Below are 20965 nucleotides of genomic sequence, written 5' to 3'. Positions count from 1 at the left end.
AGCAAAAAGTCAAGTATTTTAAATTAATGAAAAAAATATATGAAGGATGGTAGCTTAGCAGAACCAAACCTAAAATCATGTCATACAGCAACAACATCAAAACCTTTTGGTAGTGGCTAAGAAATATAGTGTTGGATAAAAGGTAGAGATTATATAGACACGACACAATAATAAAAGCCTATAGGAATCTAGTGTTTAATAAACTTCCAAACTCCAGTTTTTATAATGAGAACTCACTATTTGACAAAAATTGCTGGAAAAACTGGAAAATAATATGTCAGTAACTCAGCATAGACCTATAACTGCATACCCCACACCAAAATTAGGTCAAAATGGGTACGTGGTTACATCATAAAGGATAATACCTTAAACAAATTAGGAGAACAAGGGAAATTTTACCTATTAGATCTTTGAAGAAAGGGCCAAATTTATGAATAAAGAAATAGAAGACATTATTAAAGACTAAATGGACAACTTTGTTTATATGATGTTAAAAAAATGCACCAACAAAACTGAACAGAAACAAAATTAAAAGGTAACTAAATACTTAATAGCTACTGTTTCTGAAAAGGGCTAATTTTTTTTCAGAATTTTTCAGAATAAAAGTCATTCCACAATGGAAAAATGGTCAAAGGATATGAATAGACAATTTTCAAATGACAAAATTAAAGCCCTCTATACTTATATGAAAAAAGACAGTATTAATTTATTATTTATTATTTTTTTTCTAAAATGCAAAGGAAAACAACTCCAAAGTACATCCTCATACCTCTCAGGTTGACTAAGATAACAGAAAAAGATAATGATAAGTGTTGGAGGGGATATAGGAAAACTGGATCACTAATGAATTGTTGGTGGAGTTATGAAGTGATTCAACCATTTTGGAGAGCTGTTTGGAACTATGCCCAAAGGGATATAACAATGGGCATACCCTTTCACTCAGTAGTTCCATTATTAGATAAGTACTCCAAGGAAATCATAAAGGAGAGGAGAGGATCCACACATGCAAAAAGGTTTGCAGCAGCTCTTTGTTTTTTTTTTTGTTTTGTTTTGTTTTGTTTTGTTTTTGTTTTTGTTTTTTTGTTTTTTGTTGTTTTTGTTGTTGTTGTTGTTGTTGTTGTTGTTTTGTTTTTGTTTTTTGGGGGTTTTTTTGGTAGCAAAGGATAAGAAAATGAGTAGAAACCTATCCATTCAGAAATCACTGGGCAACTTATAATACATGTAAGTAATGAAATATTATTATTCTATACAAAGTAATGAAAAAGCTAATGTTAGAAAGCCTAAAAGGACTTACACAAACTAATACTGAGTGGAACAAGCAGAACCAAGAGTACATTATGTACAATATCCCCAAGAATGTGCAAAGATCCACTATGAAAAACTTGGGTGTTCTCAGTAGTTCAATGATTCAAAGCAATTCAGAAAATGCCATCTGAACCCAGAAAAGAAACCAGGAACATAAATGTAAATCAGCACAAATTAAGTTCAATTGTTTTTTCTGTTGTTTTGTTTTGTTTTTTATCTCTTTCATGGTTTTCTTCCATATTGGTCTAATTTTTCTTTCCAACATCATTCATGAAGCAATGTGTTTAAAATAAAAAGTAAAAAAAAAACAACAAAACAGAAAAGTATTTTGTAATTGTTTTATATATATATACATATATACACACAAATGTAAATATATATATATTTATACAAACTCTCATACATTTCCAAAAAAATAGAAAATATTTGAGAATAGGAATTGTCCTTTTCTTTTCATTTGTTATCACCATATATGAACCCAATGTCTGGTACATAGTACGGCTTCATACATTTGATTGAGGAGGAATATGAGGCAAGGAGAAATAGCATATGAGAAACTTAGATCAGCAAGGAATGTCACTGTTCTTGTCCATGGAAGACAAGTACTTATTTATCATTCCAAAATGCAGGTCAGGCTCATTACATGGTGAGGTGGGGAAGAAAAGTAGCCATTGGTAATTAAAGAAATTCTAGAATTAAGAAGTTAGTTCTTCTTTCCCCTACAGAAAGGAGCAACAACACTTGGAACAAATCTCATGAAATCCCCTGTGGATTGAGGAGGTGGGTAAGAACATCACACTTCTTTTCCAAACTTCTTTCCCAATAAGAGCAGACAAGAGGGGGGAAATATGTAGAAGTTCAAGTCTGCGTACATAGGGAAAGAAGTTGGGAAAAGAAGTATGATGTTCTGGCCCAATAACGCAAACCACAGGATATTCCATGAGTTTTGTTCCAAGCGTTGATCCTCCTTTTCTGTAAGTGTTAGAAGCTGAGGTAACCTTGACCAGAGGTGATGATCAGTTCCTAATGTGGAATTAGCCCTCATTTTTTCTGGGGTTGCACTAGACTTTTAATTTCTTTTCACTTTGTCAGAATACAAAATAGGGAGTTTATTGGGACAGTCCTCAAAGACAGACCCAATGGTGTAAATTATACAAGAGAGACTCATCTATAACCAAAGCTAAACATGAACTAGGTGCACAATGCTCTGGCTCACTTGTTTTCATTGCATCTTCCTGCAAGTCACTTGACAGATCTTCATTGCTTCGCTCATGGATGCTACACTAGAGACTTTAAGAAATCAACACTCTAGATAATGTAAACACTTGGGATAAAAGTTCATTTTCTAATAAATGGGTCCCAGTTAACCCAGGCAAGCAGGACCATTTCTCTGCAGATGACATGATAATTGCAACCCTAATGGGGAGATGAGGTCAGACAAGCCAGCATAATACCTGCAATCCTGACCATCCCCTATATATGAGCCACACAGTCATACAGACATATTTTCCTGCTTCAACACAGATTGCTGCTGTTCTACTTTCTGCTGTATTGACAGAGACTGACCTGGTAAGTGACTGTGCCTTAGTAGCTGAGACAGATTTGTACAACAGTAAAGAATCAATAATTTGCTCCTTAGAGCCTTGCATAAGATCTTACTGAATGAGCTAAATGAAAGTCAGCCACTCAAAAAGCAAAGTAGCAATGGTCCCGTCCCAATGGAGAGTGAGAGGAGGTAAAGAAAGGCAAAAGCACTGCCTGCTTCAAGAAGTTCAAAGACTACGGGGATCCCCAACATGCAAAATACTGCAAATGCAGGCAAGGACAGAGAGTGGGAGAGACAGAAAGAGAGAAAGAGACAGAGACATGAGAGAGAGAGATGAGGACAGAGAAGGAGGCATAATATATACATAAAAGAAGAAGATTAGATAATGGCTAACGGGCAGAAGCTTTTTCAAAAATATAAGACTTTGGCTAAGATCTGAAGGAAGCTGGGCAATCCAGGACACAGGTATAAGGAAAAGTGTAAGAGATTGAGTGATTCAAGGAAAATCAACGTAATATTCCTGTATCTTTATGCAGTAATACAAAAAATAACACTTCCCATCATAAGGAAAAGGAATAAGCTATCAAATGCCATGTAGAACTGGCATTGAACCTGCTCCAGTGCTGCCTAAATATTTCTCCACTCTTCCTGCTTTGGGCGTCACTTGAGGCAGGACTTCTTAAATGTTTTCCACTTTTGACCCCTTTCACCTGAGAAATTTTTATGCTTATCCATATGTGGAGGTATAAAAATTAAGTATAAAATCCAACATTCACTCAAAACAATTAATAATTTCATGACTCTTATTCAGTTACTAGGATCCAAATGGGGTTGTGACAATTGCTTAAGAATTTTTTACCTTAACTGAGTCAAAGATATAGATCAGTATGAAATTAATAGACAAGAAATTCTTATGCTGGAATATTTTGTCATAAAAGTATCCATAGGCACATATATGGCAAGTATTGGTTACTTTGGAAGAACATGGGAAGGAGGTAGTATTCCTTCTTCGGTCTCTGTTTGAGAAATAGCATGTTTGTCATATAAGGAATTGGCTCCTCTCTAATGACCTAACCTGGCATATTCAGAATCTGCAATTTCTCACTGGATTGGGAAAGCACTATGAAAATGAAGACTCTTGGCTTCTGTTCTCATCTGTTCCCTGCCCTGATCCATTACCTTTCCTTAATGTGGCCCAACATGCTTCACTATATTGAGAGAATGGGACAAAATAAAATGATGCAAATAGCACTGATTGAGGATGCGGGCTCTCCTGTCCCTGTCCCAAAACGCAAAGTCTGCCATTTCAGAAATCAACACTGATGTGCAAACTAGAGTTCTTTCAATCTTCATTTCTTCCTCCTAAATAAGATGGTCTCAAGGTATTTTTCCCTACCTCAGCATGCTCCCTGATCCTAGTTGAGTTTAATAACACATGTGATTTAGTTCCTTCTTACATTAAAAATAATGCTTTGTATGGGGCTGAAGAAGTGCTCTGCCCTCCAGGAACAACAATATTATCCAAGCAGCACCAAACTGAGCTGGAAAAAAGACTTCAGAGTTAGACAACAAGGGTTGAGATTCTTATTCTCTTTCTTGCTGTTCATGATTCTTTGGGTAAATCTTATCACTCTGGAAATCATTTACACTGCATGTTCATACTAGAAATCATGGAATTTCAGTGGGAAAATCATAGTATGTAACAAGCATATTTTCATGTTTTTACCCATAGGTCTCCTTGAGACTAGCAGCAAATCATCTTCATGAGGTAAAGAATGCTGACCTTGGATGACATTCTGGGGATAGTATACCTGCAACTAACCGGAATTGGATTCCTGGGGAACTTAACTCTCCTCATCCTAAACAGCTTTACTTTCCTGACTGCTCATACAGTAAGACCTAAAAATGTAATTATCATCCAGTTAGCCTTTTCCAATGCCATGGTACTTCTCTTTAGGGGAATACCTACCATAACAAGGCTTTGGAAGGTAAAATGTGTCCTGGACAGGACTGGGATTAAAATCATTACATATATGCAGATACTAACCCGGGGTCTCTCCTTAAACAGCACCTGCCTCTTGAGTGTCTTCCAGGCCATTACTATTAGTCCTAATAACTCCTTATGGGCACAGCTGAAAATTAAGACCATCATTAGATGCACTGTTCTATGCTGGATCTTCCATCTAATATTCCATATGCTTCTATTTCTACGTCATGATAGTCCAAAGAACAGCACAGTCAGTAAAGATGGATGCAGCACTGGGTATAGAGCTCTAGATGTGTATAATAATAATCATATAAAATTTGAAATTATAACATTTGTCCATGATGCTTTCTTTGCAGGTCTCATGACTACTTCTAGTGTCCATATGGTCTTAATCTTATATAGACACAGGAGAAATGTTAATCATATACATAGTAAGAGCACCTCCACAAAAATATCCCCTGAAACTACAGCAACCCAAGCTATCCTGCTTCTAGTGGCCAGCTTTGTTTTGTTTAATACATTCAGTCCCATTTGTATAATCTGTATGTTGTATTTTAAATCCATAAACATGTGGATGATACATACCTCAGCGCTTCTCTCTCTTTGTTATCCAACAGTCAGCCCATTTATTCTCGTCAGCATTAATAAGCAGGTCCCCAATTCTTGTGGTTGTTAATAGTTTGAAAAGTTACTGAATCTCCCTTATCATGTAATGCCTATCCACGCAGAATATGTACAGAGGATTCTGGGAAGATGGCATAGTCATTCAAAAAGTTCCAAGTTCTCCTGATTTCTTGCACAAACTAGAGTAGCTCAGAGTGAATGTAGAGCATGAAAAAAACATTCAAGACTGGGAGCAGAACTGTAGCCCTCCTCACAACTAGAGCAGATTGAATATATATATATATATGTATATATATATGTATATGTGTGTATGTATTATATATATATATATATGTATATATGTGTAATACATATATATGTATGTATGTATGTATCAGAGTGGATATTTGGCCAGTAGGAATTGTAAACTCCTCTGGCCTAGAGGAATTATGTGGGAAGACAGCTAATGGTACTGAAATTCTATTCACAGGAAGAATGCATTAGAGGGAACAAAATATATCCAAAAGAATATAAAAAGGATTTAATTTTATGAAGAAATAAGAGGAGCATGGAATAGGATGGAGGACATAGATGGGGATGTTATAAGGTGTGTAGACTATGCAAATTGGATAAAGAATGAGGAGCAGAGTAGGAGTAAGATAAAAAGGGAGTAAATCTTGGAGGAAAGATTGTTAAAGTAGTAACAAGGCAAAATAGCTAGTAAAAATAAATTAGAGCTGTCAGAGGTGAAAGAAAATAACAGATGCAAACAAACATAATAATGATCAGCAGAATTAATTACCAAAAAAGGGAGGATAGTAAGCATTAATTTAAGTCACAATTAAAGCTAAAATAGGTTTATTAAAAAGAGAAAAATCAGGAAATTGTGCTATAGGTAAACTACATTGACCAATATTGTTTTAGATTGCTTAAAATAGCTTGATACTATAGGGCTAAGTTGTAGCAAAATGATATCTTGGTGAATTTAGAAAAATATTGAAAGTGTCAGATTTATAAAGGATGATGTTAATCATGTTCAGAGACACAGGACAAACAAGCTTAGAGTGGCATTACAGAAATGTCTACAAATGCATTTATGTCTATGAATATAAGGATCTATTTAAATGGATGTGTACCTATATATGTCTATATATATGCATATATATTATATATATATGTATATATATATATATATATATCAATATCAATACATGTTTGCTTAATTATAGATCGCTTGGGGGACATGGAGGGGTAGAAAAGCTTGGAGAGAAGAAGAAAATAAAAAATGCACAAAGAGTACAAAAACCAAAAAAAGTAAGCAAAGAAAAGATGATCCCCTCTGAATATAATACATAGTATTTATTCTATAAGATTTCTTCAAATTATATTATTTCATATTTTGAATCTTCGTTGTTCTGCTGTGCATATGGCAAAGATTCTGTCCCTGAGACTCCTGAAAATCTAGAAATCTGTGAGAGACATCCCATTCTTTCTACTTGGGGAGGAGGGAAGGTCATCTCCTTAATATTCCCTGGCTACATATATATATATTGATACCTATATATACACACATTCATACAGATAAACATACACATGTCTTCTTATAAAGGAGTGAAGCCAGAAGAGAGGTTTACATAAGATGTGTTTCTAAAAAGCAATTTAGGAAAAATGTTTTTTTTCCTAAAATTACTTATGTTATATGAAGAAGGTACTAGAAAAAAATGTTGCAGAATATTTAGATAAGGGAGGAAGGCTTCTATATTCCCAGTAAGAATAGGTAAGAGAAGGAATAATACATCATGTGTGTGTGTGTGTGTATCTAAAAGTTACAATTTTTTTAATTTATAAAGAAGGAGAGAGAATAAGAGAATATTCCACAGTGAATGGCATAGTATAGACAGGTGTGTATATTAACAGAAATTGGATAAAGAGCAAGAGAAAAGGTGAGTGGGAAAAGATAACATATAGTGAATCAAGATTGAAGGTAGAAGGAAAGGACAGGAATTGTGAGTGATAGGAAATAAGAGACACAAACAAAGAAAAAATAATGATTAAAAGTACAATTTATTAGGAAAAACGTAAGGGTAAATGATCATTGATCTCAGATAAAGTTAAAGCAAAAATAGATTTATGAAAAAAAATCAGAGAACTCTAAATGATTGTTCAATATTGCTTGAGAGTATTTAAAAAACTATATTGAATAGTTTTGGAAGATTGCTGTCATAGCAAATGATGATGAGTTAGTGGATTTAAGAAAATAAAAAAGACTTGTATTTATGAACGATGTTATGATGCAACTGCAAAAAAAAGAGTAGAAACAAGCATGGAACAGCCTCTCATAGATGAATATGAATGTATATATTATATGTGTGATGATTATTGATATCTGAATATATGTATATATATAGTATATGTATATATAAACATGGCTACATTAAATTGAATTCTTCTGAAAGTAGAGCAAAGAAGGAAGGGAAAATAGATGAATGCAAAAACTGTACAGGAACAAATAAAACTTACAAATAAGCAAAGGAAAATTGAATCAATCTGTACATAATATGAACTATTTGTTGCATATTTTCTTCAAAATTGTATTTATTGTTTCATATTTTGAATCATGTCATGCTGTGCTATAAACATGAAAATATATTGTTTCTTTTCTGTATTTTTCTTTTTTATTTAGAATTTAACTTTCAAATAAACAAAATTTTAAAAGAGAACTGGAATGAAGAAAGCGAATGTGATGGACTAAATATGAATACAATCACATTACAGGAGGTAGGGAAAAGAAACTCTCCACAACTGGCCTCCATTTTTAAATCACCAAAATGCTTGACTGGGAGGTAAGAGAATTTGATTCAGATATTTCAGAAAATTCTTAAAGATTCCTCAGAAGCACTGGTGAGAATGATAGAGAAAGTGGATTCAGAAAGCACAATATAGTTGCCATTTAATTTGAAGGCTACAGATAAGATAACAGAAAAAATTGCATTAAACTCTGTCATCATATTATCTAAAATTTCACCCAGCTCTTTTCATGAGCTCATGATAATACAGAAAGCAAACTTGGGGAAAAGGATGGATAAAGCAAGGGAGGAGGAGTATTGGAGGACAAATTCACAGTTCTAAAAACCAGAGAATAAGTTTATAATGCTGACATGATCAGAAATCACAAATGTCTCTTCCCTTTGAAAGCATAGTTCTTGATCAAAGTGATGTATTCCAAAAACCCAATGTTGCTAAGTCTTCAAAGGTTGGATGATATTTTCACAGGTGAAGAAAATATGGCCATGCAATAGTGTATGAAGATTGTGAGAATTCTGAACATCTCAAAAAACAATGCTAGGAATGGCCAGCTCAGAGATGTTCACTTGTGTATAGAGAGACACAAAGCTAAATATTTACCATGTGCTCCAAATGGCAATTTGAAGTAATCATCATTTTTACAAAACTGAAGGAAGCCATCCTGTGTGGAGTTACTTTTTCAAGGATCTCTCCCTGGAAGTTGCAGAAAAGTGTTTTATTTCACATTAACTGAGTACCAGTGAAACCATCATTCTGCTTAAGGTTATTAAATAGCTGAAGATATTCAACCCCATTTAAGAAAATGAGTTAGCAATTTTTTCCTTTTGGATCTGATTTTTCTTGTGCAGCATCATATTTGTGGAAATATGTGTAGAAGAATAGCCCATATCTAACATATATTAGATCAATTGCGAACTCGGGGAGAGAGGGGAAGGAAAGTATTTGAACACAAGGTTTTGTAGTCCTGAATGTCAAAAATTATCCATGCATATATTTTGAAAATAAAATGCTAGAATAAAAAAGAAAAGAAATGTAAAAAGAGACAACACAAAAATATTGATTTTACATAAATATATATGTATATGTATATATATATACATACATACATACATGTAATAGAGTGTTTGATCTCTTGAGGAGGGGGAAAAGAGAAAAAAATTGGAACTCAAAATTTCTAAAAATGAATGTTGAAAACTATCTCTACTTATATTTGAAAAATTGAAAATGGAAAAAAATTCATATTTGGTACATCTCTCCACATCTCCAATTCCAGAATGATATCTGAGCTTTAGGGGAAGAGTAAGCACTAACCACACATCCATACCCATACCTCCTCACACACACACATACAATTTATATATGCATATATGTTAGGATTCTTACAGGGTACTAAGAAAGTGGAATTGATAGAGACAATAATTGTCTAATTTAGCACGGTTCAGTATGATTGATCTGACCCTACAAAGAGATGTTATAGGCCAAAACTTTAAACAAGGCACTAAGTGAAATTGAGGAGACAATGTTTAAATCTAGTTTAGAATGGATTTAATTCTAAACAAATAATGGTTTCCTTGTGATATAATGACTTGTGCATAATCAGTGCATAGCATATAAGCAAGAAGCTCTCAGGGCCAGACACAGAAGCCCACTCTCAGAGGCAGAGACAGAGTCATTCCATATTCGGCCTTTGTGCTGGCTGGAGACATTTGGAGGGAGCTAGAGGCAGAAGATGGCAGAGGCAAAGGACTAGAGGTAAGAACCAAGAAAAGAGATAGGCCCTTAAGAAAGCTAACTGGGCCGAAGGAAGGAGACAATACTCGGAAAGAGAAAATAAAGGATTTGGACTTTAACTACTGGCTGAATTTGAGGTGATTATTCCTCTGAACTGAAACTAAGGCTGCCTCCAGAATCTCCCTAAAGAACGTCCTCCCAGAAAATATTACACTTTAGTTAAGAATATTACATACACATATATATGTATATGTATATACATATATATATATATACATATATATACATAATTTATATATGCATACATACACACACACACACACACACATATATATATATATATATATATATATATATATATATATATACAAATCAATAATTTAAAGGTTAAACTATTTACATCCCTAGGTAAGAAAATGATATCTGTAACTCTTGAGAACTATATCTATCCCTAGAGCAGACAGAGGGGGACCTCACATGGACAGAAGGTATACTTCTGAATGGACTCTGATGTGATATCAAAGAAAGATATTAATGGATGGAAAAGGTCTGTACTAAAAGAGGACAGGGGAGGATTAATGGAACAAATTAGATCACATGAACAGGTACAAAAGACCTATTACAATCAATGGAAAAGAGGGAAGGGGATTAGCATTGTCTGTTTTATATATATATATATATATATATATATATATATATATATATATATATATATATATATATATATATATTCATATTTTTTTATTTTTTACTTTTTATTACTATTATAGCTTTTTATTTACAAGATATATGCATGGGTAATTTTACAACACTGACAATTGTCAAGCTTTTTGTTCCAATTTTTCCCCTCCTTCTACCCACCCCCTTCTCCTAAATGACAGGTTGACCAACACATGTTACATATGTTAAAGTATAAATTATATACAATATATGTATGCATGTCCAAACAGTTATTTTTATTGTACAAAAAAAATCAGACATTGAAATAGCGTACCATTAGCCTTTGAAGGAAATAAAAATGCTAGTGGACAAAAATAGGGGTATTGGGAATTCTTTGTAGTGGTTCATAGTCATTTCCCTGTTCCACTTTTGGTTTTAAGAGGGAATAACTTAATCATTCAGCTGGATAAAGAAATGTATCTAAACCTATAAATAAGGAAGAGAAAGAAAGAAGAAAAGGGAGGGGTTGCATAGAATAGAGGACAGAAACAAGAGGGAAGAAAGGGAAGAGAAGGGAAGAGAGTAATAGATAAAGTATTAGGCTGGGTTAGTAAAAAAAAAAAAAACTAAGAAAAGAGGGGGAGAGTGATAGGAGATAAGATAGGGATGTGATAGTTGCAAAAATGCTAAGAGAAAATAAAACTATAGAAAGTGTTGAAAATCAGATGAAGGGAAATACAGAGCTGGTAATCACAACTGTGAATGGGATGAACTTTCTCATGAAACTGAAGAAACACTAGAGTAGATTAAAAAAGGGAATGCTAGAACATGTTTACAAAAAACACATTTGACAGAGAGATACAGAGTAAAGTTTAAGGCTGAAATTAAATTTATTATTGTTCTTCAATGGAAATAAAAAAGTAGCATTAGGAACTGTAATCTCAAATACAGTAAAAGTAAAAACAGATATAACTAAAAGATAAGAAAGCAAAGCACCTCTTGTTAAAGGGTTCATTAAACAATGAAGAATTAATTATATTAAATGTATATGCACGAAGTGGTAGAGCATTCAGATATCTAGAGAAGATATTAAGGCAGTTACAGGGAGAAATAGACAACAACTTCCCCTCTCAGAAGCATGCAAATCTAACCACAAAATAAACAATGAGAAAGAAACCAGGCACATTAATAGGGTGCTAGAAAACCTAGATATGATAGACCTATAGACAAAATTGAATAGAGACATCAAAGGAATTCAAGTGTTTTCTTGGTACTATATGGTACCTACAAAAGATTGACCATGTATTAGGGCCATTATGCACCATGTATTAGGACATATAAATCTGAAAAGGAAGAAACAGAAAAGGTTTGCTTTACAAACACAATACAATAAAAATTATATTCTATAAAAGGGCAGAGAAAGATAGACTAAAAATGGATTAGAATTTACATAATCTAATTCAAAATAATGATGGGTCACACAACAAATCACAGAAACAATCCTCAATTTCATCTGAGACAATGACAATAATGAGGCAACACACCTGAAACTATGGGATGTAGCCCAAGAAGTGTTTAGAGGAAATTTTGTATTAATAATTAGTACCTGAATAAAACATAAAGAGAAGATCAAAGAATTGGATATGTACCTAAAACCTCTAGAAAAAGAACAAATTAAAAAACCCCAATTAAATACCAAATTAGAAATTCTGAAACTCCAAGGCTAAATTAATAAAACAGAAACTAAAAACCTAGAGAACTCATAAATGAAACTAAGAGTTGATTTTATTTTTAAAATTCAATAAAATAGGCAAACTTTTGTTTAGAATCCAATAACAGCATCCAAAAATCTAATAGAAACAATTCACAAATTTAGCAGAGTTATAGAATATAAAATAAACGAACAAATCATCAGCTTTTCTATATATTACTGACAAAGCCCACCAGATAGAGATACAAGAGAAATTCGATTTGGAATTACTATTGTCCAAATAAGATGTGGGTGTCTACCTGTCAAGACACATTTAAGAACTATATGAACATAATTAGAAAATTCTTTGCACACAGTTAAGTCAGAAGTACACAACTGGAAAAAATATATATTGCTCATTGGTATGCTGAGTTAATATGATACAAATGGCAAATCTACCAAAATCGATTTACTTGTTCACTGCAATATCCATCAAACTGCCAAAACATTATTTTCTAGATAGAAAAAATAATAACAAGATTCATCTGGAAGAGCAAAAATCAAGGATATTAAGGGAATTAATGGAAAAAAAAAATGACGGATGGTAGCTTAGCAGAACCAAACCTAAAACCATATCATACAGCAACACCATCAAATACTTTTGGTACTGGCTAAGAAATATAGTGCCAGATCAGTGAAATAGATTAGATGTACAGAACACATGAATAAAATTCCTACAGGAATCAAGTGTTTGATAAACGCTTAAACTCCATCTTCTTTTTTTTTTTGGGGGGGAGTAAACAATCAGTAAGTGAGTAGAAATGCATCCACTGGGGAATGGCTGGACAACTTGTGATATATGTAAGTAATGGAATATTATTATTCTATACAAAGTGATGAACAAGCCAATGTTAGAAAGCCTAGAAGGACTGGAACAAATTAATACTGAGTGAAACAAGCAGAACCAAGAATACATTATATACAATAACAGCAAAAATGTGCAAAGATCCACTATGAAAGACTTCAATCTTCTCAGTGGTTCAGTGCTTCAAAGCAATTCAGAAAATGCCATCTGAACCCAGAAAAAGAAATAAGGAACATTAATATTAAATCAACACATACTCTTTTCACTTCTTTTTTCTGTTTTTTTTAATCTCTTTCATGGTTTTCTTCCATATTGTTCTAATTTTTCTCTCCCAATATAATTCATAAATCAATGTGATAAAAATAAAAAAAGAAAATAAAACAAAACAAAAAAGAAGTATTTTGTAATTGTGTTATATATACACACAGATACATATATATGTATATATATATATATATATACACACACACACACACACACACACACACACACACACACACACACATACATAAACTCTTACACTTTACCAAAAAAACCCAAAATATTTGAGAACAGAAATTTCATTTTCATTTTGGTCATCATCACCATATGTGAACCCAATGTCTGATACATAGTAGGAATTAATATATTTGATTGAGAAAGAATAAGAGGCAAGGATAAATAGAATATTAGAAACTTAGATCAGCAAGGAATATCACTGTTCCTGTACATGGAAGACAAGTAGTTATTTATCATTCCAAAATGAAGGTTAGGCTCATTATGTGGTGAGGTGGGGAAGAAAAGTAGGTGCTGGTAATAAAGAAATTGTAGATGATTTGGGCATAAAGAATGAGATCATAAATAGATTAGAAGAACATAGGATAGTTTACCTCTCAGACTTGTGGAGGACAAAGGAATTTGTGACCAAAGGAGAACTAGAGATCATTATTGATCACAAAATAGAAAATTTTGATTACATCAAATTAAAAAGCTATTGTACAAACAAAACTAATGCAAACAAGATTAGAAGTGAAGTAACAAATTGGGAAAATATTTTTACAGTTAAAGGTTCTTATAAAGGCTTCATTTCCAAAATATATAGAGAACTGATTCTAATTTATAAGAAATCAAACCATTCTCCAATTGATAAATGGTCAAAGGATATAAACAGACAATTTTCAGATGATGAAATTGAAACTATTTCCATTCATATAAAAGAGTGTTCCAAATCACTATTAATCAGAGAAATGAAAATTAAGACAACTATGAAATAACAATACATACCTGTAAGATTGGGTAACATGACGGGAAAAAATAATGATGACTGTTGGAGGGGCTGTGGGAAAATTGAGACACTGATGCATTGTTGGTAGAGTTGTGAAAGAATACAACCATTCTGGAGAGCAATTTAGAACTAGGCCCAAAAAGTTATCAAACTGTGCATACCCTTTGATCCAGCAGTGCTACTACTGGGCTTATATCACAAAGAAATACTAAAGAAGGGAAAGGGACCTGTATGTGCCAAAATGTTTGTGGCAGCTCTTTTTGCAGTGGCTAGAGACTGTAAAAAGAAAGGATGCCCATCAATTGGAGAATGGCTGGGTAAATTATAGTATCTGAAGGTTATGGAATATTATTGCTCTGTTAGAAATGACCAGTAGGATGAATACAGAGAGGTTTGGAGAGACTTTCATGAACTGATGCTGAGTGAAATGAGCAGAACTAGGAGATCATTATACATTTCAACAACAATACTGTATGAGGATGTATTCTGATTGAAGTGGATATCTTCAACATAGAGAAGGTCTAATTCAGTTCCAATTGATCAATGATGGACAAAATCAGCTATACCCAGAGAAGGAATACTGGGAATTAATTGTAAACTGTTGACACTATTGTCTTTCTACCCAGTTTACTTTTACCTTCTGAATCCCATTCTTAGCATGCAACAAGAAATTCAGTTTTGCACATATATATTATATCTAAGATATACTGTAACACATTTAACATTGCCGGTTATCTACAGGAGGGTGTAGAGGAAGAGAGGGGAAAATTCGGTTAAGAAGTGAGTACAAGGGATAATGTGAAAAAGTACCCATGCATATGTACAGTCAAAAATTATAATTATAAAATTAATTGAAAAAAAGAAATTGTAGAATTAAAAGTTAGGTCTTCTATCCTCTACAGAAAAGGAAGACCAACACTTGGAACAAATGAATTACCCTGTGGAATGAGGAGGTGGGTCAGAACATCACACTTCTGTCCCAATAAGAGCAGACTAGAGGGGGGAAATATATAGAAGTTTAAGTCTGCTCACATAGGAAAAGAATTTGAGAAAAGAAGTGTGATGTTCTGACCTAAGCCCTCAAATCACAGGGTATTCCATGAGTTTTGTTCCAAATATTGATCCTCCTTTTCTGTAAGAGATGGAAGTTGAGGTAATTTTGACCAGAGGTGATCATTAGTTCCTAATGTTGAATTAGCCCTCATTTTTTCTGGGGCTACACTAGACTTTTAATTTCTTTTCAATTAGACAGAATAGAAAATTGGGAGCTTATTGGGACAGTCCTAAAAGACAGACCCAATGGTATCAATTATAAAAGAGAGACGTATCTATAACCAGAGCTGAACATCAATCAGGGGCACAATGCTCTGGCTCACATGTTCTTATTGCATCTTCCTGTGAGTCACTTGACAGGCCTCCATTGCTTCCCTTCTCCCCACCTGCTCATTGATGCTACACTAGAGACTTTAAGCAATCAATAATCTAAATAATGTAAACACTTGGGATAAAAGTTCATTTTCTAAAAATGGGTCCCAGTTAACCCAGGCAAACAGCACCATTTCTCTGCAGATGACATGATAATTGCAGCCCTGATGGAAAGATGAGCTCAGACACAGCCAGCATAATAACTGCATCCCTGACCATTCCCTATATGAGACCCACACAGTCAGACAGGCATGTTTTCCTGCTTCAACACGAATTGCTGCTGTTCTGCTTTCTGCTGTATTGACAAAGACCGACCAGGTAAGTGACTGTGCCTCAGGACCTGAGACAGAGATCTCTACAACAGAAGAGAATCAATGATTAGATGCTCAACTGCCTAGCTTAAAATCTTACTGAATGAGCTAAGTGAAAGTCAGCCACTCAAAAAGCAAAGTAGCAATGGTCCCGTCCCAGTGGTGAGTGAGAGGAGGTAAAGAAAGGCAAAAGCACTGCCTGCTTCAAGAAGTTCAAAGATTACGGGATCCTGAACATGCAAAAACCTGCAAATGCAGGGAAGAGGCAGAAAGAGAAAGAGACAGAGACACTAGAGAGAAAGAAGGACAGAGGAGGAGGCACATGATATACATAAAAGAGATGTTTAGATAATGGCTAACTGGCATATGCTTCAGAAAATTATAAGACTTTGGCTAAGATCTGAAGGAAGCTGGGCAAGCCAGGGCATAGTTACAAGGAAAAGTGTAAGAGACTGAGTGATTCAAGGAAAATCAACCTAATATTCCTTTATCTTTATGCAGTAATCCAAAAAATAACACTTCCCATCACAAAAAAAGGAATAAGGCATCAAATGCCATCTAGAACTGGCATTGAACCTGCTCCAGTGCTGGCTGAATATTTCTCAACCCTTCCTGCTCTGGGCTTCACTTAAGGCAGGGCTTCTTAAATGGTTCCCACTTTTAATCTTTCACCTGAGAAATTTCAATGCATATCCATATATGGAGGTATAAAAATTAAGTATAAAATCCAACATTCACTGATAACAATTCATAATTTCATGACACCAACATTCAGCTACCAGGAACCAAATGGGGTTGTGACAATTGCTTAAGAAATTTCGACCTTAACTGAGTCAAAGGTCAGTATGAAATTAATGGACAAGAAATTCTGACGCTGAAATATTTTGTCCAAAAAGTATCCCTAGGTACATATAGGGCAGGCATTGGTTACATTGGAAGAAGATGGGAAGGAGATAGTGTTCCTTCTTCTGTCTCTGTCTTGAGCACGTTTGGCATATAAACCGAGATCTGTTAATGAGCACAGGAAATGCCTCCTCTCTAATGACTTAACCTGGCATGTTCAGAATCTGCAATTTCTCACTGGATTGGGAAAGCACTACCACAGTAAAGATCCTTGGCTCCTATTCTCACCTTTTCCCTGTTCTGATCCATTACCTTTCCTTAATGTGGCCCAACATGCTTCTCTCCTTTGAGATAATGGGACAAAATAAAATGATGCAAACAGCACTGCTTGAGGATGTGGGCTCTCCTGTCCCTGTCCCCAAATGCAGAGTCTGCCATTTCAGAAATCAACACTGATGTGCAAACTGAGAGTTCTTTGAATCTTCATTTCTTCCTCCTAAATAAGATGGTCTTAAGGTATTTTCTCCAACCTCAGCATGTTCCCCAATCCTGGTGGAGTTTTATAATACATATGATTTAGTTTCTTCTTACATTAAAAATAATGCTTTGTATGGGGCTGAAGAAGTGCTCTGCCCTCCGGGAACAACAATATTATCCAAGCAGCACCAAACTGAACTGGAAAAAAGACTTCAGAGTTAGACAACAAGGGTTGAGATTCTTATTCTCCTTCTTGCTGTTCATGATTCTTTGGGTAAATCTTATCACTCTGGAAATCATTTACACTGCATATTTATACTGGAAATCATGGAATTTCAGTGGGCAAATCACAGTATGTCATTAGCATATTTTCATATTTTTACCCATAGGTCTCCTCGAGATTGGCAGCAAATCATCTTCATGAGGTAAAAAATGCTGACCTTGGATGAAATTCTGGGGATAGCCTACCTGCAACTAACCGGAATTGGATTCCTGGGGAACTTAACTCTCCTCCTCCTAAACAACTTTAATTTCCTGACTGCTCATACAGTAAGACCCAAAAATGTAATTATCATCCAGTTAGCCTTTTCCAATGCCATGGTACTTCTCTTTAGAGGAATAACTACCATAACAAGGCTTTGGAAGGTAAAATGTGTCCTGGACAGGACTGGGATTAAAATCATAACATATATGCAGATACTAACCCGGGGTCTCTCCTTAAACAGCACCTGCCTCTTGAGTGTCTTCCAGGCCATTACTATTAGTCCCAACAACTCTTTATGGGCACAAGTGAAAATTAAAGGACCAAAGAGCATCATTAGATGCACTGTTCTATGCTGGATCTTCCATCTAATATTCGATATGCTTATATTTCTACGCCATGATAGTCCAAAGAACAGCACAGTCAGTAAAGATGGATGCAGCACTGGGTATGGAACTCTAGATGTGTATAATAATAATCATATAAAATTTGAAATTATAATATTTGTCCATGATGCTTTCTTTGCAGGTCTCATGACTGCTTCTAGTGTCCATATGGTCTTAATCCTATATAGACACAGGAGAAATGTTAATCACATACATAGTAAGAGCACCTCCACAAAAATATCCCCTGAAACAAGGGCAACCCAAGCTATCCTGCTTCTAGTGGCCACCTTTTTTTTCTTTAATACATTCAGTCCCATTTGTATAATCTGTATGTTGTATTTTAAATCCATAAACATGTGGATGATACATACCTCAGCGCTTCTCTCTCTTTGTTATCCAACAGTCAGCCCATTTATTCTCGTCAGCATTAATAAGCAGGTCCCCAATTCTTGTGCTTGTTAAGCATTTGAAAAGTTACTGAATCTCCATTATCATGTAATGTCTATCCATACACAATATGTACAGAGGATTCTGGGAAGGTGGCATAGTAATTCAAAAAGTTCCAAGTTCTCCTGATTTCTTGCACAAACTAGAGTAGCTCAGAGTGAATGTAGAGCATGAAAAAACATTCAAGACTGGGAGCAGAACTCTGTGGCACTCCTCACAACTAGAGCAGATTGAATATATATATATATGCATTATATATATATGTATTATATATGTATATATATATATGCATTATATATATATGTATTATATATGTATATATGTATTATATATATGTCCATATGTATTTTATATATATATATATATAATACATAATGTATATATAGTACATGTATGTATCAGAGTGGATGTTTGGCCAGTATGAATTGTAAACTCCTCTGGCCTAGAGGAATTATGTGGGGAAGAGAGCTAGTAGTACTGGAATTCTATTCACAGGAAAAATTGGTTAGAGGGAACGAAATATATCCAGAAGAGTATAAAAAAGTATTTAAATTTATAAAGAAATAAGAGGAGCAAGGAATAGGATGGAGGACATAGATGGGCATGATATAAGGTGTGTAGACTATGCAAATTGGATAAAGAATGAGGGACAGAGTGGGAGTAAGAGAAAAAGGGAGTGACACTTGGAGGGAAGATTGTTAAAGTAGTAACAAGGCAAAAAAGCTGGTAGAAATAAAGCAGAGCTGTCAGCAGTGAAAGAAAATAAGAGCTGCAAACAAACATAATAATGATCAGCAGAATTTATTACCAAAAAGTGAGAATTAATTTCAGTCACAAATAAAGCTAAAACAGGTTTATTCAAAAGAGAAAAATCAGGAACTTGTGCTATAGGTCAACTATATTGACTTATATTGTTTTAGCTTGCTGAAAATAGCTAGAAAATATAAGGCTAAGTTGTAGCAAAATGATATCTTGGTGGATTTAGAAAAATATGAAAAGTGTCGGATTTATAAAGGATGATGTTCACCGTGTTCAGAGACAGGACAAACAAGCTTAGAATGGCATTACAAAAATGTCTACGAATGCATTTATGTCTATGAAAATAAGGATCTATTTATATCGATGTGTACCTATATATGTCTATATATATGCATGTATATGTGTATATATATGAACATATCTTTGCTTAATTGTAGATCGCTTGGAGTACATGGAGGGGTAGGAAAGCTTGCAGAGAAGAAAATAAAAAATGCACAAAGAGCAGAAAAACCTACAATATAGCAAAGAAAAGATGATCCCCCTGAATATAATACATAGAATTTATTCTATAAGCTTTTTAAAAAATTATATTGTTTCATATTTTGAATCTTCTTTGTTCTGCTGCGCATATGGCAAAGATTCTGTCCCTGAGAGTCCTGACAACCCACGAATCTGTGATAGACACCCCATTCTTTCTACTTGGGGAGGAGAGAAGGGCCATTTCCTTAATATTCCCTGGCTAGAAAGGAGCCAAAAAATCAAGAGAATGACTGGCTGAGAGGTTCAGTAGTAAATCTGCTGCCAATAAGAATTGTCCTTGTTATATTTTCATCCAATGAATTTAAAAATTACTTCCTGACAAAGTCTAAAGTTTTGGCATCTCTAATCATAGGAAATAAGGATCTTAAATATTTTAGTAACATTCCTTAGATGATCAAGCTAGATATTTTGCATTTAACAAATAATCTCAGTGTTTAGGAACCAGAGCAAAAAAGTAAAAGCCAAACTTGCAATGGGAAATAATTGTACAGGGAAAGGCCCCCTCTCTCATGGAATAGTCATCATTCATCACCTAAAAATGATTACCACAGTTAAGCCTCTCCTGAGTAAGGAGACACTCACAGTAGATAGGAGATTACAAAGTTAACCTAAGATTTTTCTCCTACTGTCTCAGAACCTGGTGAGAAGCAAATGACAGTAGAGAGCCCAATTATTGTGTGGTTTCCCAAAAATCTGATTATGCCCCTAAGAGGCAATCCAAGAACTAGATCAAACTCATGAAATGTAACTGTGGTGTATTCTTTATGTACCCCTTTTGAACTTAGAAAATATTTTCTCTGTTTAATTGGCCACAATTTAGGTTCCCATTCACCCATTTCA

The 20965-nt window shown here is 34.3% G+C and overlaps 2 protein-coding genes across 2 annotated transcripts; both read left to right on the top strand.

Moving 5' to 3' along the window:
- Window positions 1-4626: 4626 nt before the first annotated feature.
- On the top strand, window positions 4627-5514 carry LOC141547376 (vomeronasal type-1 receptor 1-like). The gene has a single exon (XM_074275820.1). It carries the CDS (start codon window positions 4627-4629, stop codon window positions 5512-5514), a length of 888 nt encoding a protein of 295 aa, XP_074131921.1.
- Window positions 5515-17944: 12430 nt separating this feature from the next.
- On the top strand, window positions 17945-18841 carry LOC141547375 (vomeronasal type-1 receptor 1-like). Its single transcript, XM_074275819.1, has one exon. It carries the CDS (start codon window positions 17945-17947, stop codon window positions 18839-18841), a length of 897 nt encoding a protein of 298 aa, XP_074131920.1.
- The last annotated feature ends 2124 nt before the right edge of the window (window positions 18842-20965 follow it).

Source organism: Sminthopsis crassicaudata, chromosome 6, assembly GCF_048593235.1.
Source record: "Sminthopsis crassicaudata isolate SCR6 chromosome 6, ASM4859323v1, whole genome shotgun sequence".
Taxonomy (NCBI): domain Eukaryota; kingdom Metazoa; phylum Chordata; class Mammalia; order Dasyuromorphia; family Dasyuridae; genus Sminthopsis; species Sminthopsis crassicaudata.
This window is presented reverse-complemented; position numbering and strand designations above follow the sequence as displayed.